This window comes from Coccinella septempunctata, chromosome 4 (genome assembly GCF_907165205.1).
Source record: "Coccinella septempunctata chromosome 4, icCocSept1.1, whole genome shotgun sequence".
NCBI classification, from domain to species: domain Eukaryota; kingdom Metazoa; phylum Arthropoda; class Insecta; order Coleoptera; family Coccinellidae; genus Coccinella; species Coccinella septempunctata.
In genome coordinates this window covers 38951095-38976709 of record NC_058192.1, presented here as the reverse complement: position 1 = coordinate 38976709, position 25615 = coordinate 38951095, and the positions used below count along the sequence as shown (strand labels likewise).

Here is a 25615-nt window from a genome sequence, read left to right as displayed (position 1 = left end):
AAGACTAAATTATCTACCTCGTTTATGAAAATTGATAAATTTTTACCCGGTGAAAATTCTGGAATAGAATTAAGTAATAATTGGATGTCTTGTCTAGACATAGGGTCGGCTACTGTTGGGAGTGTTGGGGTGTTAGAAGAGTTTTGATTCATTTCGTTATTGAAATTTCTAATAGGATACGGCCGAAATCGATTATTCCTAAGTAAGCGTTCTTGAATATTATGAGAATTCAAAGATTCTAAAATTTCTGGCTCTTCAGCAATTATCTCTAATTGATGAGATGAGTCTGTCATCGAAATAAAGAATACTGGTGATATAGGAAATGTGGTGGAAAATAGGACTTACACCAAGATTTGCATCCTAGGGTGGAACGTCCTTCCTTCTGGTCGAAGTGGGTTGGTGAAGTTTGGAATTTCGCACTAAGAGTTAAAACTCAACGGGGTTCCTCGAACAGTTTGTGTTCACTAGTGGAAACTATTTTCAGTTAGTTCGTTTCTTGAAAAAACCGAAAACCGTTGCGAAATCCTGTTCGCAGCGCCAATTATGATTTTCGATCCGCAAACTCTGTTTTTAAAAAGAATTTTATTCTTTCAATTATAAATCACAATTTTGAAAAACTGAATGACTTTATAACTGGACAGAGCGGAAAGGAGTTACAAACAGAATGAATTCTAAAATGGAACTAAACTAGAATGTGTCTCTTTTCACATGGAAACCTTGGATTCTGGAAGAATCCGAGTCATCACTTTCTTCTCGCACTAACACTTTCCGCGAAGACGAAGCTGGCGTCAGCGTTCCAGTACGAGGAGCATCTCGTAATAATATGGGTGCATTTTATGTTTTTTTAATATTCTCCAAACACTCGATTGAGATAATCCCAGATCAATCTCGGCATCTTTGAGAGAATTTTGAGAATTCACACGAAAATATGCAAGAACTGTAATTTCGTTGTTCTCATCTTCTACTACACTTTTTTCTCTGTGTATAGTTTTCTTAACGAAAGATCCGACATTTCCCAAGTTTGTCATGGTTCTGTTAATGGTATCTCTCGTTGGTCTGGGTCGGTCAGGAAACCTCTCAATGAACAGTTGGTTATCAAATCTCGTCCTTATAATTGGTCAATAATGGGTAATCTCAGCTTGAGGACTGGTGAAACATCAACGGGAAACAAAAAACCCTTGTTAAAATTGCCAACGTTTCGAATCTTTATTGATTCTTCATCAGGGCTACAAAAATACACAAAAATATAACAATAAGTGATACCTCATTAGAGGAACAGAACAAACGACAAAACAGGTTCAGTAAATCATCAGCATATAAAGTTTTTTGTGAAAAATAAAAACACTATATAACAATATAAGGAATGAAAACCTCACTAAGCCAGATGACAGCCGCCCAAGAAGTCGAAACAATAAAAGACTACACGTGGGTGAGATCTTTTCGAAAATTAAAGATTCAACTCCTAATATGTATAGATCCAACGTAGTATACAGGATTGAATGTGGCGGATGTGACAAGTGTTACATTGGAATGACTAAACAATACTTGAAAAACCGTTTATACCAACATGAATATGACTGTAGATTGAGCAACAAGTATAAGAATGACAAAACAGCGTTGGCGGAACACCATTTTCAAACGGGGCATTTATTTGGATTCGAGGACGTGAAGATTGTAGACTTTGAGAGAAATTATTTCAAGCGATGTGTCTCTGAGATGATAAACATATTCATGAACAACACCGTAAATTTGAGAACAGATATTCAAAACCTGAGTGCAATATATGCTAACGTGTTGGAAAATTATGGCTGAGTATGGTTGTCATAGGTATGCGGAAATTATGTTCGGAAACTCTGTCAATGAGGGGAAAATTGTTGAATGCACCCTATCCACCTAATCAGTTGGTATTTCGTGTTGCCTAGTTCCAGGTGGACGAGTTATTTTGGACTATTCTGCATGTGTGATCTTTCACTTCTTCATTTCGTTTTTGCCTGTATTGGAGTCTACGTTGTTCAAGGAACGCATTTACCTGAAAACTTCATTTTAATTCATATCAATCCAAAAACAATTCGACAGAGCAGTTTTGTTACAAGAGTGAACTTTCGAGTGTGAGTTTTCTTTCTGGGTTATGCAATGCTCAGGAGGTGCCTTTGAATGCCTGCATGGACCTAATCGAGATCAGGGTGGGTCTAGCATGAAATTTAATGAGGAAATTCATAAAACCCAATAAATAGGTGAGTCTCATACTTATCTATAAAATCTAAGATCAAAGACTATTTTTAATTAATGTTAAGTTAAATATACGTGTAGTCTTTTATTGTTTCGACTTCTTGGGCGGCTGTCATCTGGCTTAGTGAGCTTTTCATTCCTTATATTGTTATATAGTGTTTTTATTTTTTACAAAAAACTTTATATGCTGATGATTTACTGAACCTGTTTTGTCGTTTGTTCTGTTCCTCTAATGAGGTATCACTTATTGTTATATTTTTGTGTATTTTTGTAGCCCTGATGAAGAATCAATAAAGATTCGAAACGTTGGCAATTTTAACAAGGGTTTTTTGTTTCCCGTTGATGTTTCACCAGTCCTCAAGCTGAGATTACCCATTATTGATCAATGAACAGTCGAATCGTTCTATCTACAACTTTATTACATTCTCCATGAAGTAGAATGAGATTTAAATAATCTTCATTGGTAAAATTAGGCATAGTGATCGATTTTATAACTTAATACGAATTATCACCAAATTAATAGTAAACACAAAATGCTACTGAATAAAGAGGAATTTGGCAGATGTAATTACTGATATCTATCATTAAAAAAAAAGAATGTAAAACATGGTATGTTTTTGCATATGGTTCATAAGGAATTATTTATTTATCACTGGAGAGAAAACCGATGGCCGATTGGTTGAAATAAATAGGTTTCCGATACAAATTCGAATCAAAATTCGCCATCTATTTAGGAACAACCTGTAACTTTTTTCTCTTGCATATTAGGGTAGTAAAATCTAAAACATAGTTTAAATAGCAGTTCCTGAAAATTTCATCTTTTTGGCGTGAAGGGAAAAGAAATAGCTGAAAATTCAAGACGAAAAACAGTTTTTTGTGAATAACTTAGAAAATATCCACATTAGGGCAAGGGTGTGATGCATACACTCACATTATTTTTTAACGTTCAATATTCAATATCTGCCATGAAAAAATGGGGTTCTAATTTGAAAAAATTGATTTTTCACGATTTTGCCATCCCTAACTTTGAAAGCGATTTTTTTACCCCCTGTATCATGAATCGCGATTTCGATTTTTAAAGTGGATACATCAATCTTACATCTTCAAAAATCCCAAAAATGAAAATTTTCTATTCAAAAACCTCGAAGTTATTCTTGTTTCAGCGGAGCTCTATTTTCGATTTTTTTTTCGAATTTTTCCGCTCAGAGATAATTTTCCAACCAAATCCAAGGAATCTATTTCTGCAATAAAAAATGGTGTTCTAATTTGAAAAACGGAAGTTGACGTCATTTCCGGAAAGACCGGTGGTGCTCATGCCTTGAAAATATTTTAGATTTCATCAGCATCGTGAAATACTTATAAGTGCTGAATTTCATGAAAATACATTCAGTAGTTTCCCGTATAAATATGGGTAAGGTTCCTCGTGAAAGACCCTGTATATATGGCTGAGCATCAACCTTCAAATCGACTTTGAAGTGAATCACACCTCATTTCCTCGTCTTCTTGGGTGAAACCTTTTTTTATTACTTTTGCTGGTAGTGACTGGTCGGTTCATGCAGCGTTACTCAGCACTAATACCTGAGAAAGGTATTATTAACAGTAAGATAAAGACGAATTTCAATTTCCAGATATCGAGTCATTAAGTCATTAACGAAGTGACTCCTTCCATCTGAGAGGGATAGATTTTTCAAGAAAAATGTGGTACTTTAATAAAATTTATTTTTGACAGTTCTTTATTCTGTGAAACATGACTATTTTGGAATGTTTTATAAGAGATTTATTTTTGAATTTGAATAAAGTAAGTAATTATATTGCAGATGAATTGAAGATTGCCTACTTCATTGCTATCTTCGGAGTGACATCTTTTTCAACAGCATCTTCTTTCATCAAAAACCTATATATAACTGGTGAGAATAGGTCTTTAGACAAATGTTTCCTTTTGCTTGTAGCAGATAAATAACTGACAATTAAACCAACACTAATAGCAGTTATAGTTCCTAAAGCAGTGTAATACATGTAAGATAATCGGTAGAGTATGAAGGGTGGTTCAATGTTAGTAGATGTGGGGTTGTCTATGGATAAAGTAAGATATTCTGATAACCAGTCCACTTTGCAACCTTCTACAGATACAGGTTTTTGAGGAAATCTTATTAAACCCTGTGCCATGTTGATTTGAGTTCCAATCGATATCCAGCTGATCAATGCGATGCTTGTTATGCCCCCAATCAGTGCTCCCTATAAAAATTCAAAATATAGTTAGAAAATATCCAGGTCCTAAATATATTTTTGGTTATACTCGCATTAAAAATTTTCGACATCGAAGCAGACCTTGAATGTCGAGATTCAGTTTAATTTTCGGTTTATTTATTTACATTTTATTTATTCATAAGAATATAAACAAGCTAACGCCCACTACAGTATTCACAACAAATAACAAACGGTGTACCCAGAAAAAGCAGATAAAAAAAAAGTTCACAAGAAAATCAGTATCAGATCAGTATCTACCGTTCAACAATATTAACAGTATCTCATCAATATTGTCATTAATATATTATCTTAAAAAAAAAACAAACACAAAAACAAAAAAGAAATTCTTTTTTCCTTGTCTTGAGATCAGGGAACAACAAACACAAAAACAAAAAACAAATTCTTTTTTCCCTGTCTTGAGATCAGGGAACAGCCAGTCCAAAAATCGCCCTCAACTTTCTTCTGAGTGCAAGGCAACTGTGGACAGAAAAAATATCGACCGTATTACATATATCATTCCAAAGGAGAATATTTGGCACTGTTAGTAGGGGACTATGGGAAAATTGCGGACGCTGAAGGAAGATGAAGTATTACACTTGTAGATAATAACTTATCAGTCTGATTTTATTAATTTATTCATCTTCGGTTAATCAACTATAGAATTATCATTTATAATTTCACGGAATTAAGTAATGAACAAAATTGTGTTTTTTTTCAAGCAATAAAACCCTTTCTGTCCATATTTACCCGAATCATTTGGGGTAAAAGCGGACGTGTGTTAGGTTAGTTGCTAACAGCCTAGGGTACTCACGCAATTACTTAATTGAGGTAAATATTAATTGCAGAAAGCACAGATAAAACCTTTTTTGGACGATGTTCCTCCTGAACAGTTCTCGTGTATCCAATTACCGTATTTTACAAACATTGTTAGTCGAAGGAATAGTAGTTAGCAGAAATGGCAGAATAAGTCAATTTTTTTCTGTTGCAAAATTAATTTTGTACGTCTTTTATATTCATTTTCGAAACATCTGTAAACAAACAATAGTTATTATTGTTTTTATTCACCATATCTGGGGTGATTGCCTTGTTCGCATTTACCCCAAATAGCATTTAAAGAACAATAAAACAAAAATTTTAGATAAGTACAATATTTTGTTGAATGTTATATGAGCATCACCTCTATTGAAACAAAACAATCGATAGAAATAATTCACTATTCGACATAACTTTTTCGATATACACCACGAGCAAAATAAAAATCCTCAAAATTACATCACAAGATACACAATTTTTCAAAATGACTTATCTTGAAAACTATAAACGATCACCGGTAGTAACAGTTTCCTTCGCACTAAAGATGATGGAATCTAGATAATTTGGATATGATAACTGAGCGCATGGAGAAGGGTCTAGTAGATATCCCTGTGTCCGCAATTACACCATGCATCGTCCCCTACGTCTCAAGGGCAGATAAAATGTCTCAACATCTGAGCTGTCGCGGAGGTATATGGAAATTTATACGCTCAATGATATATTGAGCCTCCGAGAGACCCTTCATGAGTTTATAGATGGAGATAATGGCGCCTATCTTTCTCAGAACTTCAATACATACCGTACGCGTATTGGCATTGTCTACTATGCTGCAACGCATAAATGGTGATGCAACGCGATAAAGAATGACTGAAACAATGCTCTCTCTACCCAGACATACTTTACCAAGACTCAGCGCAGGTAGGTGTTGCATATAATTATTATTATTATTATTATTATGACTTTAGCCTTGCGGCTTTCACACTCCTCTCCAGAGGAAAATTCACTTATCCCAGATATCTCAGATATCAAAAGGATTAAGCTCTGTTGGAGCCCTTTCCAGGTTTTCGGGCTCGTGGTGGTGGTCGGGTCCGGGTCGCTCCTCGCCTCCCTGCTGTAGGTTGGATTCCTGCTCCACCCGCACTTCCTGTCGGAGCAGACGGTGTTCCTCTGCATTCCCCATGTACTTGCGTACAGTTCTCGCCGTTCCGAGCAGTACCGCCTTCTGTATGACTCTATAGATATTTTCGTCCAACTGAAGTTTCCTCAAGTTCTCTAGTAGTTTCTTCGGTATCAGGCCTGTAGATGAAATGACAATAGGGATGGTCTTGATATCTTTCAGCTTCCACTGTCTTCTGGTTTGTTCCTCGAGATCTCTGTATTTTGAAATTTTTTCAGTGTGTCTATCTAGAAGATTGTTATTATTTGGAATTGCCACGTCGATGAATAGTGCTGTGTCCTCATCCTTATTGAGCAATATGAGGTCTGGTCTATTGTGGGTTATTTTCCGGTCTGTGAGAACAGTGCGATCCCAGTAGAGCTTGTTATTATTATTATTATTATTATAAACAAATTGGAGCTGAGGCTATAGGCCTATAAGCAGCTCTAAGTACACAAAGTTGTATCAAATGAAGTTGACCACATCCACATCCGGTACATAAATTATCACACACATCACATTTCACACATTCTCCGGCACACAGTTTCCCCGAACGAAACTGTCATACTTGTTCTTGAAGATGTTCACTGAAGAAGCACCAACGATCTCTGGAGGCAGACGGTTCCAGGCGTCGAACACTCGATTAGGTAGAAAAATCTGACGAGGGGTGGTCTTGAATTTTTCCTTATGTAGTTTGTAGCGATGACCCCGCAAATTGCCAGTGTTGAGTGGAAACAAAGAGGACAAATCAGTACCAAACTTGCCATGCAGAGCTCTGTAGGTCACTATCAGATCTGCTCTCTCACGTCGGTCCTTAAAAGTGGTCAAGCCGAATATTTTGAGACGTTCGTTGTAGCATGGGCGATTGGTTCCATATGGGAGACGGGTAATAGATCTTTGGAGCTTCTCCAATTTATCCATATCACCCTTGAGGTTAGGACACCACACAGGTCCCGCGAACTCTAAAATAGGCCTCACATAAGATTTGTAGAAGAAGAGAAGCGGTAGATCCGATGTGTATAACAGAAACAGAATCGGTCCAAGGACCGACCCTTGAGGGACACCACTGATATACCGATATACTGTCGGACACACGCACGTAAAACTCTCTTCCAGTAAGAAACGCTCTAATCCACATCAGTAGCCTACCCCTGATACCAAGATGTTCGAGTTTGGTTAAGAGTCTTCTTATAGGGACTCGGTCGAAGGCCTTAGAGAAATCCAGGTAGACTACATCGACAGAGGTTCCGGCATCGAAGGCTCTCGTCCAATCATTCACACACCGCAGAAGATTTGTAATCACTGATCTACCTGGTAGAAAACCGTGCTGCTCCGGTGGAATGATGTCGTTAACCAAAAGAAAATCTAACATCTGGTTGAGTATCACCCTCTCACAGATCTTGGAAGCCACAGCAGTCAGACTTATTGGGCGATAATTGGTTGGAGAAAGTTTGTCGCCTTTCTTGAAAATTGGTGTAATCGATGCTTTCAACCAAGGGAAAGGCAGTGTATGGGTTTCAAAAGATTTTTCGAAAATAAGCGCTAGAGGTTCGGACAGGGAACCAGAGCAATTCTTGAAGATTCTCGACGCGAAACCATTAGGTCTGGGCGAGGAGTCTGCCCTCAGTGCCATCAGCTCCTTCCCAACCATCTCCGCACTGAACGAAATATTGCACAGGTCAAAACTGCTGCGAGCACATCTCACAGTTGGTAATGGTCCATCAGGCTCAAGTGTAAACGATGAAGAAAACGCATCAGCCAGCACCTCAGCCGACTCCCGGTAGTCAGCACAGACAGCTCCGGAGGAATTTTTGACCAAGGGAACAGGGACCTCTTCGCATTCCCCGACGAGGCAAGCCCAGATTCGAAGTTGTTTTTTGCTTGCCTGATGGCGCTGGATAGAGTATTCGAATACGAACGATGCAATGCGTAGTCCTCCGGCTTCCCATGTCTCGTCTATCTCTGCCAAAGTCTCCTCTTATGGCGAATCATACCACATAAGATAATAATGCAGGAAAAATCAATCTGAGCCAGATGAAGAAAAAATTAACGGAGGAGTTCACCCGAAGATTGAGAAGTATAATGAGAACTGGTCTTAACACCAAGAATCTGATAAAAGCGATCAATACTTACGCATGTTCGGCGCTGAGCTACTCATTCGGTATAATCTCTTGGACCACCACAGATTTAGCAACCTTACAGATAAAAATGAGGACAATGCTGACTAAACACAATAACCCCAAACGCTCAATAGAACGGACAGAGATGCCACGACATCTTGGGGTAAAGGAATTATTGATTTGTCCAACCGTATGTCCCAGGAAATTGAAGGACGAAAATATTTCCTGAGCAATGCTGTTTCTTCAGAACTCCATCGAGTAGTTCGTGTTGCTGATAGTTTTACACCGTTAAAGCTACAACAGGACGATAGCTGTCGTTATGGCCGTGCGACATATGAAACTATCCAGCACATCACCGGGGGATGTCAGTAGTACGGAGTACAAAAATAGACATGATGCTGTTGCCAAGATTCTTCACCAAGAATTGGCACTAAAACACAGACTTTTAAGTTCGGAAAAGGTTCCTTATCCGGGTGCTGTATTGGAAAATGAACATCAAACGATCTATTGGGATTTCACGGTTCTCACATACCTAAGCCACAATAGATCAGACCTCATATTGCTCAATAAGGATGAGAACAGAGCATCATCGACGTGGCGATTCCAAACAATAACAATCTTCTAGGTAGGCATACTGAAAAAATTTCCAAATTTAGAGATCTCGAGGAACAAACCAGGAGACAGTGTAAGCTGAAAGATAATTGCTTTTATATCTCCTCAGGCGTTCTGCATACAGACTTAATTTTTGCTTCAGAGTGTCGAGGCAGTGGTGAGCTGTAGCATTCTCCGGCTCTCGTTCTGTGTGTGTTCTGTTTCTATCCATGATTTCTTTGGCAGCTTTCACAACCTTTCTTTCGCGATTTCCGTTCAAGTACTCCGTCAGTCTTCCAATGTCTCTTCTTAGTCTCTCTGTTTTGTGTTGAAGACGTTTCTGCCAGGATGGCGCATGTAATTTGTGTAATTTTGGACCATCGTTGTTCCTTCCTCGAATTTTTGCCCCTATGGTTTTAGCTGTCGTAAGCGCTGCACTGTATGAAAATAGATGCATAGATGCAAGATGGAATCTCAGCGTCAATTTCTTCTGGGTATTGTTGCCCCGTCATGTGGATTTCATCAGAGAGTTGCTCTCTATTGCTAGCGGATGCTGAAGTTCCTGTTTAATTGCGTCGATTCGGGCCATGAGTATTAGTTCATTTCTCAGAATAACGCGGTACTGGTCTGCCACCCGTTGTTCAGTGACATTGAGATTTGGGTAGGCGTTGCAGAATTCATCATGGAGCCTTTTCCCATAGTTGTTCGTGTTCTGCCCTAGTCCCGTGATGGAGTTATATATGCGCACAATAGTTTTATTCATGGACGTTGTCCACTTCATGCGCTTTCTAACTAACCCCGCTTGGGTGAGCACTGGCTGAATATCCTGCGCAGCACCTTCAGCGGTTCGAGTCGGCAATTGAATTGGACTCGTTTGTTGCTGTTGTTGCTTTGGAGCTGTAGATTCTTTTGCAGCAGGAGCCCGCTTCTTCAACATCATACCACCGACGTCCCGCATGCTCTCATGTCCAGCGCCCTGTCGTGTCTCGAAAATGGCTGGACCAAAAGATTTAATAATATCATATTCGAATTCCTCATAAAAAAGTGCCTGTAGAATGTTACAACGGATTTCGAATTCGAGTTCAAATAAGCGAGTTATTCAGCCTCATTGAAAATGACAATTTCTCAATTTTCGTTCATAACTCGAAATCTATGATTTTTAGGCTGAATCTGTTTTCAGTTTTGGATCAGTCAAGAAAAAACAACTCGAGAATGTGTTATCAGTTTTTTTCCAGCTGCTATAGTTCTCGAGATCCCTTCAGTAGACAACGCATTTTGCCAACCCTGTATTTCAGACCTCTTGAATCATCCAATTCGAATAGTGATTGAAAGAATGTTTGAATTGAGTTAGCCTTCATCTTGATGGTCGATTTATGCAGGTAAGTAGTTATGTATGAATATTTAATGTTATTGGTTAATGTATCGTTGCTAATATTATATTTTCACAACTGTTTATTTACCTTTTATGCTACTAATTCTTTGAATATGTCTGGTACTAAAGTAAAGTCGTCATCTTCTTGTGAGATTGTTCACTCTTGTAAATATCCTTCCTGCAGAAGTGTCTTCGAAAGAAATTTTCCTGGTGAAAAAAATTAACATTTCTTTTATTTCCCAATGATCCCTCAAGAATAGAAACTTGTCAAATCCTAACTCCCCTGTAAATCCACCTTATATCTTCAAATTTTCACATCCAATTATCCAAATTCAAATACTTATTTTTCATTCAACAATTCGATGTATCTTCCATTGAAAATTCTTTATCCAACTCACCAATCGATGAATATCGAATGAATAGAATTCGAGAGATAGGGAAGTTTGCTTGTATATAAAGAAAATTGTCAATAATTGACAACAGAACCACACAAATTGAAAATGTAAGTTGAAAGTTTCGAGCCAGGTCCTCACTTGTTCAATTTATTGTTTGTGTAGAATTTTTTTCAGAATGTTTCTATAATATTTATTATTGTAATCATTATCCTCCGAATTCATTGTAGATCGTGTTGTTCTATTTCAGAGCCCTGATGAAGACTATGAAATAAAGTCGAAACTGGTTGGCCTTTTTTCTAAAAACTTGGTTCTGTAAACAAATCATAGACCTATACACCTGTGAAGAGAAATTTTAATCATACCAAAGGTCTCATCATCATTCATTGTCATATAAAGGAAGCTTTCCATTTTGATAATTCTAAAAGAACATATCTCGCCACCATCAAAAATGTAAATTCTCACTTGCGTAACATTATAATTCCAAACTCTTTATCTTCAATTGAATCCATAGACAACATTTACTCGAAGAACCCTCTGGTACAGCGAATTCTAGAACGATGCCATACCCTTAAAGCGAAGGAGAATATTTCCACCACTATAATCTGGATCCCATCACATATTGGTATAACAGGAAACGAAGCTGCAGATCAGGCCGCAAATCAAGCACGAACTTCCGACCTTCCTGTGACCCAAATCCAACTTCATACAGACCTCAAAAATGCCATAAAGCTGAGATCCTTACAGGAATGGCAAGTCCAATGGGAAGGAGCTAGCACTGGACTACATATGATACAACCCAAAATACATAATCCACCACAAATTAGTTTGGGCAGAAAAGACAAAACCGTAGTGAGAAGACTTCGAATAGGCCACACCAAGCTAACCCACAGCTATCTGATGTCTTCAGAAAATCAGCCCAAATGCGAACACTGTCACAATACCCGTCTAACTGTTGAACACCTACTATGTATCTGCCCATATTACGGAGATGACCGACGACGACTTGGGCTGAGAGAGAATCTTGGAAATATCCTCAATTCACAAAATCAAATTGAATTAACTCTTAAATTTCTCAAAAAATGTCAACTTTACAATAATATATGAATTCTCAAATGTTAGTTCTTCAAGCTCCGAATAACTGGATTTATATTTAGAATAAGTTAATGTGTACTGTACCTCGTGTCAATGATCTCGATGTCGAGACACGTTAATTCGAAATAAAAAAAAAAAAAAAAAAAATTCCAAACATTACAAAGCACTAAATAAATTTTATAAAAATCGAAAAATCATGTATATGATATTATCTGATATCTATGGATTATGAAACTTCTTTTAAATACGCTGTTTCAATTTGAATCCCACATCTTTTCGGTCCGTAGACAAAATACGATCATCTCCAATCGAGTTACGAAGAAAGCGCCGCAGATGCCTTCCCTAGCGAGTTAACGACCGTTCGTTCGTTCAGTTCAATCAGATACGGCATGCCGTTTTGTTTTTTTTTTGTTTTTTTGGTGTAGCAGGGAGAAAATCTGCAAGTCAGACGAACCACCCTCTCCTGAGGGGGAACAAGTGTGGGGATTCTCACTCTCCTGAGCTCGAGGCCCACTAAAAACCCTTAACTGCTTCTTGAATATTGGTTCCGGGCATTTCCTATAAACCGTTCATCTCTTAGTCGGTTTTCTTCTCGCACACTATCATGCTGGGATTTATGTGTTTATCCTCTACAGGGCAACACTTTATTGGATTTTTCAATGAGTTTATGTTCTTATTTTAATCCCTTCTTAATTGATCTCTTGGTCTCCTTCGGTAAATTCGTATTCTCCTTTTTTCTTCCTCTGGGTCGTAGTCCACTAGTCTCCTGAGATCTTCATTCGGATAGTTTTTCGCTGTTTCGAATAATTTCTCTGCTTTTCTGTTCATGAATTCCGTTATGGTTTCCCATTTTAGGTCCCTATAAATCTGTCTATTCCTGACAAACCAAGGTGCATCTATTGCACATCGTAGCAGCTTGTTTTCAGTGACCTGAATTCTTTTGATGTGGCTCTTTGCTGCGAAACCCCAGGCAACTGATCCATAAGTCAGTTGCGGCCTAGCAACGGCTTTGATTATCTTCAATTTTGTCTCTTTCGACATGTGGCTTCTTCTTCCTATTAAAGGGTAGAGTCTATTCATCGCTGCTTTCGTTTTGTCGATTGCTTGTTTGATATGATTTTCCAAGTAAGTCCTTTGTCAAGCGTTATTCCTAAATATTTGGCTTCATTTTTTCAGTCGATTTATTCGCCGTCAACTTCTAGATTCGTCGATTTGTCCATTGAGTTTGATTTTCCACTTTATGCACCAGTCATTTGTTTCGTCGATCGTTTCTTGTAGAACTCGTTCTATTACTTCTGGGTTGCGGTGTCGAGTTGCTATGCCTGTGTCGTCAGCATATAACGTTAGCATGGTTCTTGGATTCTTTGGAATATCGTGAATGTATATGTTGTACAGAAGTAACCCAAGTACTGACCCTTGTGGTACTCCAGCCTCTATATCTCTTGTTGTGAAGCATTCTCCTTCCACTTTCACGTAAAATCTTCTATTTTTGAAATAATTACGGATCAACTTGCATATTTTGATCGAATATCCAGCACATCTCATCTTGTATATTAATCCTTCATGCCATACTCTGTCGAATGCTCTGGCGACGTCTAGTAAAACAAGACCTGTAGCTTGTTTATTTTGGAATCCCTCTGTAATGTATTCTGTGAGCCTTAATAATTGTTGCTCTGTTGAATGCTCTCTTCTGAATCCGAACTGTTCTGGTAGTATTAGTCTTCTTCTTCTCTTTGAATGGTTTATTGAACACTATGACTTCCGCTGTTTTCCATTTCTCTGGGTAGTGTTCTGTCCTCATAATTCCATTTGCGATATTTGTGAGAGCGGATATACCTTTTCTAGGTAATTTCTTTAACATAACATTCGTTATTTTATCGCTTCCGGGAGCTTTTCTCTTCTTCTTCTTCTGTTAATTCCGATTGTATTAAATGGCTGTATTTAGCCCAATTGGTATGTTCTCTTATTTCTATCGATTTTTCTCCAATTATCAATTCCACGGGATTGTGGTTTGAGGTTCCATCTTCCAAAGTTTCAATCGAGAATTCTTGAGTTATATTTTTCAATATCGCGATATCTATTACATCTGGTATTCCTATACCAAAAGCAAGATATGTCGGTAACTATGGTCCAATCACTATGAAATTTTGTTTTTCGGCGAAATCCTTGAGTTTTTTGCCATTTCTATTCTCTGCTCTGCTGTTCCATAATGGTGATTTACAGTTGAAATCTCCGATGCAGATTTTCGGGTTTGTCCCTTCCAACATGTTGTTTATCTCTTCTTCCAATAAATTGTTTGGTGGTCGCTTATATGCCGAGGTAATTTCGACTCTTTGACGATTTAATTCGGCAACAATCGTCACTGTTTCTGATTCTCCTTGTGTTTCGTCGGATCTAATTTTGAAGTAGTGTTTCAGATCTGTTCTCACCAATATTGCTACTCCTCCTCCGGTGTTTGTAGTTCTGTCACATCTATATGTTTCATAATTCATGAAATTCAGTCGTCTCTTCCGGTTTATTCTTGTTTCCTGTAGGGCTATAATATCAGGTTCTCTCTCTGATATTATTTCTTCTATCTCGGCTTTTCGAGTGTTGATCCGGTTTATGTTCCACGATATTATCTTGAGGGATTTCTTCCTAATATCCGTAAGGTCCATTAATTCAGTTTACTAAATAATGCTTGAAGTTTTGTTTCCATATCCCTCTCAAGTTTCAACATTATCTTGTTGAAAATTTTTTCGGTGAAGATATCTAAATCATCGGCTGATTCAGTTATCTTTTTCTTCCCCTGTTGACTGTTCATAGCCTGTTTCATTGGAAGCTTCTTCTGTTCTTCTTTTTTCTGAACAGGTTTTGGAGACTCCCTCTTCTTTTCCTGTTCTGTAGGCTTGGTCTTCGCTACTCCCTGAATTTTTTGATCAGTAGTTGTTGTTTTTGTTACCTTCTTTTTCTGTTCAGCTGGTTTTCGGGAATTGTTTTTTCTGGTCACCAGCTTGAACTTGCTACATCCTTTGTAGCTAGCTGGATTGCCCTCTTCTCCATATAAGACGCATGTGGCATTTCTCTCTTCACCTTTTCTGGTGAGTGTGCAGTCATTGCTTCTATGGCTTCCTGAGCACTTCACGCATCTCCACGGGAAGGAGCATTTGTTTTGTGCATGTCCGTACTTTTGGCACCTAAAGCACTGGCTTGGACTTTCAGGCCTCTTTTTGTGTTCAACCACAATACAGAGGTTGTAGAGTCGCTTCACTTCGAAGATTTCCTTTTTCTGGGTTTTAGCCAGGTAGAGAGTTATAGGCTTCTTCGTCTTGTTCGATGTAATTCTGGACACCTCAGCGTTTGATATTCCCTGGAATATCAGGTCGTCCTTAATCAACGCAAGATCAGCAACGATTGGTAAATGCCTGATGACGGCATATATCTTCTTCTCCCCCTCCATTTGTTAGGTCAAAAATTCTTCACCATGCTGCTCTAAGAATTTTGTGATCTTTCTAAAATCATCTGCGGTTGACGCGATGATTTCTATACCGTCTTTAACTACAGTTGCGCGGTTGTCGTTTATCTTTTTTGTGTAGAGCTTTGGATATCTCTACCCAATCTGAGGTGCCCATCATTGTGATGGGTGGGATTTTATCCTTACTTCCTTCTGATATTTTCCTCATTCCGAGTCATTCGCTTGACAAGAGAAGACGTGCTACAGTGCTCCTAGTGCTATAAAAGAGAAAGCGGACGAGAAAGTCGAAGTGTCACAGTGCCGTAAAAGTGAAAGCGGAGGAGAAAGTCGAGGTGAAAGTGTACACTGTCGAAGCAGCGGAATTTGTGATTCCGTCTACGAAACTTCCGAAGTTTTTTGTATGTTCTATAAGTGTATGTGTTATAGAGCGGAAATTCGTTCAAATTCAGTGTATTCAGTGTCGAGTCAAGATCATAAGATCGCTGGTTCCACGGATATCACTGGTGTGTCGATTTATTTTTCTGATAGTATAGAAAATAAATAACTTAGCCACATAGCTTAATAGTAACATAGTAGTAAGGATTTCCAATATTCATTATTATTCCGAAATACCTCATATAGTTCAATACGGACAGAATGCCATGTCGGAGATCTCAGACAATGAGAGCTCCTACATGGAAGCTACGGACACCGAAGAATTCAGCGATGGAGAAGCAGAGGAGCTTGTAAGGCTCAAAGAAGAGAATGGGCAGTTGAAGACTCAAATAAATAAACTGACTGAAACCGTGTCTCAGTTGGTCGGGGAGATACGCCTCTTGAGAGAGGAAGTTAACAAGAATAAAGCGCCTCAATCCCCTAGTTTTGCTGAAATTGCAAAACAGATTACGGCACAGAAATCCCCCACATTTGCAGAAATTGCAAAGCCGGTAGCGGTCCCCGAAAATTCAGTTCCAGAACCGGAAAAGCAAAACCGCAAAATTTTAAAGGAAGAAAAATTTTGCAACTCAAGTTGCAAAAACCCAGAACGCGCCGCCCACAAAACGCCCGCGTAAAGAAAGTTCATCTTCAGACGAAGAGACCGCAAAAAAAGCAACGGAGTTACCCAAAAATGATAAAATTCCACCCATCACGACGATGGGTACAGCCGATTGGGTAGAGATCTCAAAAGCTCTCTACATGAAAAAATTCAGCTACAACAGAGCAACCGTCGTAAAAGACGGAATCAGGATCGTAGCCTCGACTGTGGACGACTACAGGAACATAACAAAATATTTTGACCAGATAGGTAAGGAGTACTTCACGTACCAGATAGAGGAAGAGAAAAAGATCTACGCAGTTATAAGACATCTCCCAATAGATGCTGACCTAGATATAATCAAAAATGATCTAAAGGTCCAAGGAATCCATGACGCCGAGGTGTCCAGAATGACATCCAATAAAACCAAAAAGTTTATACCCTTATACCTGGTCAAACTCAGAGAAAGGAGATTTTCGAAATAAGACGCCTCTACAATCTCTGCATTGTAGTGGAATCAAAAAGAACCTGATTACCTGAATACCAATCATTGTTATTGATTTCAAACACCTTGCATTAATAGTTATTATTACAACACTTGCTGTAATCGCAAACTTACTCAATTGATATAAATTGTTATTGTTGTTATGAATACGGGAATTCAATTAAAGAAAGCTGAAGATTAAACATCTCATCATTTCCACCGGTTTCCCATTACATGGCGATCCTGCCATACTAGTAAAACATCAGTGTTGAATAATTCTGACCAATATTCGTAAAGTGTTTAGTCGGATGAATAAAGGGATGGCAAAGTGAAAAATTCGAAGAACTTAAAATGGGAAGTTCAAATTCCAAGGACACCACCCAGACGGTAAAAGAAAATGGAGCGATCAATTCGAACTTCATTGTACAAGAGAGTGAGTACAACATCTCAAAGGACATGAAAATCGTGTTGTATTTGATTTTGGCTGTGTTGGTGCTCAACTTGATTTTCAAGGCATATAAAATGCACAAAAAAAAATTTGGTGAGGAGGTTCAGGCGAGAGGCTACTGCATCAAGGGCGTCTGTGGCAGCAATCTAGTGATAGGAGGCAGCGACGAAAACATTCCGTGAGTGAAGTTAAAGTGCTGTTGTGTGCGTGGAACAAAGGGTGAGCTCGTTTTGACTAGTTATGATGACAATTGCGGTTTATTTTTAATTAACAGTTGATAGAAATTTTATGCAGGCTCAAAAAAGAGAAGCTGTATTAGGCAACCTTTCAATAATAAAAACTGAATTGAAAAAACAATCTAAAAGAATACTAAAGAAAAATGTTCCAAAGAGCAATTCAATTAGAGTTGAAGTTCGAGATAATTTGGTAGCTCTCTTCAACGAGTTTACAAAAAGCGTAGCTAGTTCTTGGCAATATTTAGATAATACAGATAGGCAATCAATAAAAACTGATTTTCACTATATCCGAGACAAGGTTATTCGTTCTTTTCAAACTTTAGGTGTTAAATATCAGGTTCCAGTGTCTTGTGTAGAACAAATCAATATATTATCGTTAGAAGAAGAGTCCCAAGACGAAGACGAAAAAATCATGGCGATGACTACAACAGAATTTTTCAATTTGGCAAGCAAAATCATTCCAAATCAGTTCGACGGAAATGTTGATAATTTGAGATCCTTTTTAGATTCGTTAGAACTCCTTCAGGAGAATAGCGCGGATCACCAGGATAGAGCCGTGTCTTTTGTAAAAACTAGACTAGTTGGAAAGGCGCGTAATTTAATTTCGGACGGAGATGATCTAAATGATATTGCGAGGAAGTTGAAACATGCCTTAAAAGGTGAAAGTTCGAACCTTCTAACATCCAAATTATTGAATTTAAGGCAAAACCATAAGGACACTTCCACTTATGCAGCAGAGATTGAGCAGTTGGCTCAGAAATTACAAAATGCTTTCATAAGTGAGGGTGTTCCTAATGAAGTAGCCGAAAAATATGCAGTTCAAACTACTTCCAGGGCACTTAGTCAAAATTCAAATACCGAAAGAGCTCGTGTAGTGATAGAAGCTGGCAATTTCAGCTCTGTCCAGGAAATCATGACAAAATTTTTAAACGTTAACACTCAACCGTCGCCTGCAAACAACGTATTCTTTATGAATAACAATAATAATTCACGCAACAGACATCCGTTCAATAATAACCGGCGTGGTTCAGGGAGAAATTTTCAAAATTCATACCGTGGTTTCAGAAATTCACACAATTTCAATGCCGGGAGAGGTCAATATCGATTCGCTGGAAATAGGTATGACAATAATAGTAGACCTAGTGGCAGAGGTAACGGACAAACTAATGCCAATGTCAGATTTTTGGAATTGTCAAACCAGGGAAACCAATCGGACCCCCAACCGGTTCGATTGGGGGAGACAGAGCAATAAATATTTATCAGCTAGATTTATCTCTTTCGAATTTTGTAGCCGTTGAAACTAAGATAACTCGAGAAAAGGTCACTTTGTTGGTAGATACCGGGGCTGATGTTTCTATATTAAAAGTAGGGAAAATTTTGTTCCAAAATTCTGTTGATAATTCTAAAATAATTGATATCAAAGGTGTAACTGAGGGATTGACAAAATCTTTGGGTGTTATTAATACTGAAATATGGGTGAAAAATAATCAAACTATCGGACATAATTTTCACGTGGTAAGCGACGACTTTCCAATTCCGGGAGATGGAATTCTAGGCAGGGATTTTCTTATCAAATATAGTGCTAATTTAGATTATGGTCGGTGGACGTTGAATCTTCGATATTTTAATAAGAACTTTGTGATTCCTATTCTAAGCGGATTTGAGGAAAACCAAATTCATATACCACCACGTTGTGAAGTAATTAGGCAAATACCATCTCTTAAAAATATTTCGGAAAGTGTATTAGTGTTGAATAAAGAACCTTTACCAGGAGTTTTCATTGCACGAACGGTCGTGTCTCCAGGAGAAGGTTTGGTAAAAATCATGAACACTACTTTCGAAAGTGTTATTTTGAAAAACATTCAGCTAGAAGTAATAAGTCTAGATAAGTTCAACATCTATAACATTAATGCTGATCATAATGATAGGCATGAAAAACTAATGAATCAACTAAATAAGGAAATGCCGGATTTCATTCGATCAGAAGTTATTAGTTTATGTAAAGATTATTCAGATATTTTTGCATTGAAAGATGATATTTTGACAGTAAATAATTTTTACAAACAAAAATTAAAATTATCGGATCCGAAACCAGTATACACAAAAAATTATAGGCTACCAATGGCACAAAAGGAAGACATTAAAAATCATGTGCAAAAGTTGCTTCAACACAAAATCATAGAACCTTCAGTGTCAGAATACAATAACCCCATTTTATTAGTACCAAAAAAAGGACCAAATGGCCAAAAATCCTCAAGGCTTGTTTTAGACTTTCGAAACGTAAATAAAAAACTAATTGCTGATAAATTTCCTCTTCCACGTATAGACGACATTTTGGATCAGTTAGGTCGAGCAAAATGGTTTTCTGTTATTGATTTATATTCAGGATTTCATCAAGTTGAACTGGACGTAGACTCCCGTGACATAACTTCATTCAGTACGGAATCAGGTTCCTATAGGTTTACACGCCTACCCTTTGGTTTATCTGTAAGTCCTAATAGTTTTCAAAGGATGATGACAATCGCTTTTGCAGGTCTAACCCCAGAAAAAGCTTTCCTCTACATGGACGATCTCATTGTAATAGGATGCTCTGAGAATCATCATTTGAAAAACTTGAAAGAAGTTTTTGAAACTTGTAGAAAATTCAATTTAAAGTTGAATCCAGAAAAATGCAATTTTTTCAGGAACGAAGTAACTTTTTTAGGCCACAAAATTACAGACAAAGGCATTCTGCCGGACGACTCAAAGTTCGAGGTAATTAACAAATATCCAACTCCAACTAATGCAGATGAAGTTAAAAGATTTGTTGCGTTTTGCAATTATTATAGAAGGTTTATTCCTCGTTTTGCGGAAATAACTCAACCATTAAATCAATTAACAAGAAAAGGTAGTAAATTTATCTGGTCCAAATCATGTCAAGATTCTTTTGTTGAACTAAAAAAAGCTCTCATCAACCCACAAATATTGAAATATCCAGATTTTTCCAAACAGTTCATTTTGACCACAGATAGCTCAAATTTAGCATGCGGAGCCGTTCTTTCTCAAATTATTGGCGGACAAGAGTTTCCAATTTCTTACGGATCCAAAGCCTTTACTAAAGGAGAATCACATAAACCGACGATTCTGAAAGAGCTCACAGCAATTCATTGGGCTGTCAAACATTTTCGTTGCTATTTGTATGGACAAAAATTTTTGATAAAAACTGACCATAAACCGTTAGTCTATTTGTTTTCGATGAAAGACCCAAGTTCTAAATTAACACGTATGAGATTAGATTTGGAAGAGTTCAACTTTGAAATTGAATATATCAAAGGCAGGCAGAACGTTTGTGCAGACGCATTGTCTAGGATAAACATTGATGACCTTAAAGAAATTAATCATAACACTTCTCAAATTCTTGCGGTGACTAGGTCAAGGTCGAAGACATCGAACAATACACCAAGCGAAAAAGATGCTGAAGCGGCTCAAATAACAAACCAAGTAAAAGTTTATAATTCAATAAATAATTATGATTCATTGAACTTGCCCTATTTAAGATTCAAGGTTGAAAATATAGGAAAAAGCACTCTCGAAAATTATGAAATTGATATGTTAATATATGATAAGAGAAAAGTGAGTACTCATGTAAAAATTTCAATCACTAATGGCGATAACCTCGCTTTAGAGCAGGTATTGTCTAAGCTTGATCAGTTGGCTGGTGAAAGAGATTATAAAACATTAAGAATGAATGTGAATGATCCCATATTTACGAGATTTAACATAAATGAATTCAAGAGAGTGGGGCAAAACATTTTACGAAACATATGCATAGTTTTACTTGAACCACGAATAGTAATTGTTGATAAAGAAGAAAGACTAAAATTAGTTGAAAAGTATCACAATGATCCTATGTATGGTGGTCATTGTGGACAAAAGCGGTTGCTAAAGAAATTAAAATCGTTCTACTATTGGAAAGGAATGTCGAGGGATGTTGCTCAATACACTAGGCAATGTCATAAATGTCAAATTAATAAAATTAACAAAAGGCATAATCAACCCTTCGTGATAACACCAACTCCTCAGAATGCTTTCGATATAGTATGCATCGATACCGTTGGACCATTTCCTAAAACATCGCGAGGAAATCGATATGCGGTAACTATACAGTGCGAATTGTCAAAATATGTAGTCATATCGCCAATAACCAATAAAGAAGCTCCTACGGTAGCGAAAGCAATCCTAGAGGATTTCATTCTTATATATGGACCCATGAAAGAAATTAGAACGGATATGGGTACAGAATACAAGAATGAAGTTTTCTCGAATCTTGCGGAACTGCTCAAGATACAACACAAAATTTCAACAGCGTATCACAGTCAGACTATAGGAGGATGTGAAAGGAATCATAGGGTCTTAAATGATTTCATTAAAATGTATATCAATGAAAGTCAGTCTGACTGGGATACGTGGACTAAATATTTTACATTTTGTTACAATACAACCCCAATGACGTATCACAATTATACACCTTATGAGTTAGTTTTTGCAAGAAGGGCTAACCTTAGCTCGGATATATTCTGTGATAATCGAGTAGATCCTCTTTATAGTATTGAAGCATATGACCAAGAAATACGTTTTAGGTTACAATTCGCGCAGAACAGAGCTAGAAATTATCTTGAAAGTGCCAAAATAAAGCGTAAGGAGTTACATGATAAAGATGCTTTTCAATTGCACATTGAAGAAGGAGACCTTGTTCTCATAACGAATGAAGCCAGACAAAAATTTGACCCTTGGTGGAAAGGTCCCTATACAGTTGTCTCTGCAAGTGGGCCTAATTGCATAATTGTCGACAAAGATGGAAGACGCAGTACTGTGCACAAAAATAGAATTAAGAGATATATGAGATAGTGTATCTGTATAGTAGTTTGTAATAATTTTCATTCATTTATACCTAGGATTATTACCAGTAGGATGGTAGCTACCTGTAGGTAAGAAAACATGTAACTTAGCAGTAAGACTTTTATATCTTCGCTTATTCTATCCCGATGTAAATTTATGGTAATTTTGGGTTCAAGTAGATATTTCGAATAAAAGTTTAAATTTCAGAATTGTTAAGAATCTTCTCATTCTTAGGGATCGATCTTCATAAGTGGCCATAGTGAAGATCGTTCCTCAGGAAGGGAAGGTGTAGAGATGTTTTATATTATTGATCTAATTTCGGCAATCAACCTGATTACCTGAATACCAATCATTGTTATTGATTTCAAACACCTTGCATTAATAGTTATTATTACAACACTTGCTGTAATCGCAAACTTACTCAATTGATATAAATTGTTATTGTTGTTATGAATACGGGAATTCAATTAAAGAAAGCTGAAGATTAAACATCTCATCATTTCCAGCGGTTTCCCATTACACTCTTTTCCATACAGATGCGTCAAATGTTTGGGCAATCATTGCACAAAAGATTGCGAACTTACCAGAAAAGGTGACGAGAGAAATGCCACATGTGTTCTGTGCGGTGAAGAAGGCCATCCAGCAAGCTACAAAGGATGTAGCGAATTCAAATTAGTTACAAGGAAGAGGAAAACAGGCCAGAAATCGGCTCAGCAGAGCACGATTCCTCAAAAAGTCCAGGAGAAAAAGAAGCCCACCCTCTCCAAAGTAGACGACAAGAAAAAAGAAGTACCCAAACCAGTACAGGAGAAGGAGCAACCGAAAATGCCCCAAGCTAAACCTACGATCAACAAAACAAAAGAAAACAGAAAAGTCTCTGAATCCGCCGACGATTTAGACACTTTTACTGAAAAAATTTTCAACAAAATCATGTTGAAAATTGAAAGAGAGATGGAGAAAAAACTCCAAGGAATTTTCAGTAAACTGAAATAATGGAACATATAACTAGGAAAAATTCCCTCAAAATAGTCTCCTGGAACATAAATGGGGTCTGACTCGAAAACCCGAGATAGAAGAAATAATATCAGAGAGAAAACCTGATATTATAGCCTTACAGGAAACAAGAATACAACCAAATACGCGATTGAACATCATGAATTATGAGATATATAGATGTGACAGAATCGCAAACACTGGGGGAGGTGTTGCCTTACTGGTTAGACGAGATCTGAAACACTATTTTAAAGGAAGATCTGACGAGTCACAAATAGAAACAGTGACGATTGTTGCTGAAATAAATCGACAAAGAGTCGAGGTCACATCGGCATATAAAAGACCCCCAAATAACTTATTGGAAGAAGAAATCAACAACTTACTAGATGGAACAAACCCGAAAATCTGCATCGGAGATTTTAATTGCAAATCTCCAGAATGAAATAGCAGGATGGAAAACAGAAATGGCAGAAAACTGAAAGATCTCGCTGAAAAACATGAAGCTATCGTTATTGGACCTGAAGAACCAACGTACCTAGCATTCGAAAATGGATTACCAGATATAATTGATATCGCAATTATGAAAAATATCACTAGAGAATTCTCGATAGAGACCTTGTGGGACGGAACCTCTAACCACAACCCCATCGAATTAACAATAGGAAAAGGGCCAAGAAGAGAACTAATGCAAACAAGAGAATACACCGATTGGACTAAATATAGCCATCTGATACAATCGGAGGTAACAGAAATACCAACAATCAACACACCGGAAGACCTAGAAAGAGCAGTTGATAAACTAGAAAAGAATATACTAGATGCCTACAAAAAGAGCACAAAGAAAATAAGGAGACCAGCACCGATACATCCACACGGTGATACACCCAGAGAAAACAAAGATTTCATCAGGGAAAATCGAAGACTAAGAAAAACATACAGGCTCAACAAAACAGATATAAATAAGAGAAATCTAAACCGACACAGCCAAGTTCTTAAAAAATGCCCCGAAGGACATGAGAACAAATAGATGGAACAAAAGAGTTCAAGAACTAAATACTATCGATCATTCTGCATGGAAAATGCAGAAATGTCTGAGAAGAGAAAAGACTAAAACACCACCTCTGCACGGAGAAAGAGGAATGGCATATACGAATATCGATAAAGCCGAAGCACTGGCGGACTCGATCGAAAGAGAATCGAGAATAAATTACAGACCTGATGACGATAATGACGATCTGGAAGAACTAGTAGAGAACAACGAAGAAGAAATGGAGGTACCACCAGTAGACGACAAAATAGAAAAACCAACTTCTCCATTTGAAATAAAAGAGATAATCAGAAGCTTGAAAAATGAAAAAGCTCCAGGAAGTGATAAAATAACGAATGTTATGTTGTAGCTGCACTCACAAATATTGCAAACGGTATAATGAGTACTGAACACTATCCGAAAAAGTGGAAAACTGCAGAAATCATAGTGTTCAACAAACCAGGCAAAGATAAAAAATCTGAATCTCATTCCAGCAGAGCAATTCGGATTCAGAAGAGATCACTCAACAGAACACCAATTACTGAGACTCACAGAATACATAAAAGAAGGGTTCCAAAATAAACAAGCAACTGGTCTTGTACTACTAGATGTCGCCAGAGCATTCGACAGAGTATGGCATAAAGGATTGATTTACAAAATGAGATATGCTGGATATTCAACGAAACTGTGCAAGTTGATTAGGAATTATTTGAGGAACAGAAGATTCTACGTGAAAGTGGAAGGAGAAAACTCCACAACCAGATATATGGAAGCAGGGGTGCCTCAAGGGTCAGTACTTGGGCCGTTACTGTATAACATATATATTCACGATATACCAAAATCTCCAAGGACTATGCTGACACTATATGCCGACGACACGGGAATCGCAATGCGACATCGCAAGCCAGAAATCATAGAAGGAATATTACAAGAAGCTATAGATGAAATAAATGACTGGTGTATTAAATGGAAAATAAAGCTCAACAGACAAAAGAGCCAAGCGATAATACTGCAGAAGAGGAGACTAAGAACTAAAACAAATCTAGAGGTAGATGGAGAAGAAAT

At 37.6% G+C, this 25615-nt stretch overlaps 1 protein-coding gene across 1 annotated transcript in view; it reads right to left on the bottom strand.

The window, feature by feature from the left end:
• Positions 1–3931: 3931 nt before the first annotated feature.
• Positions 3932–25615, bottom strand: part of LOC123312563 (sodium-coupled monocarboxylate transporter 1-like) — a 383426-nt gene continuing 361742 nt past the window's right edge. The window contains exon 9 of the mRNA XM_044897058.1: positions 3932–4464. Coding sequence (XP_044752993.1) covers positions 4063–4464 — 402 coding nt within the window. The 3' untranslated portion in view covers positions 3932–4062. The remainder of the gene's footprint in view (positions 4465–25615) is intronic.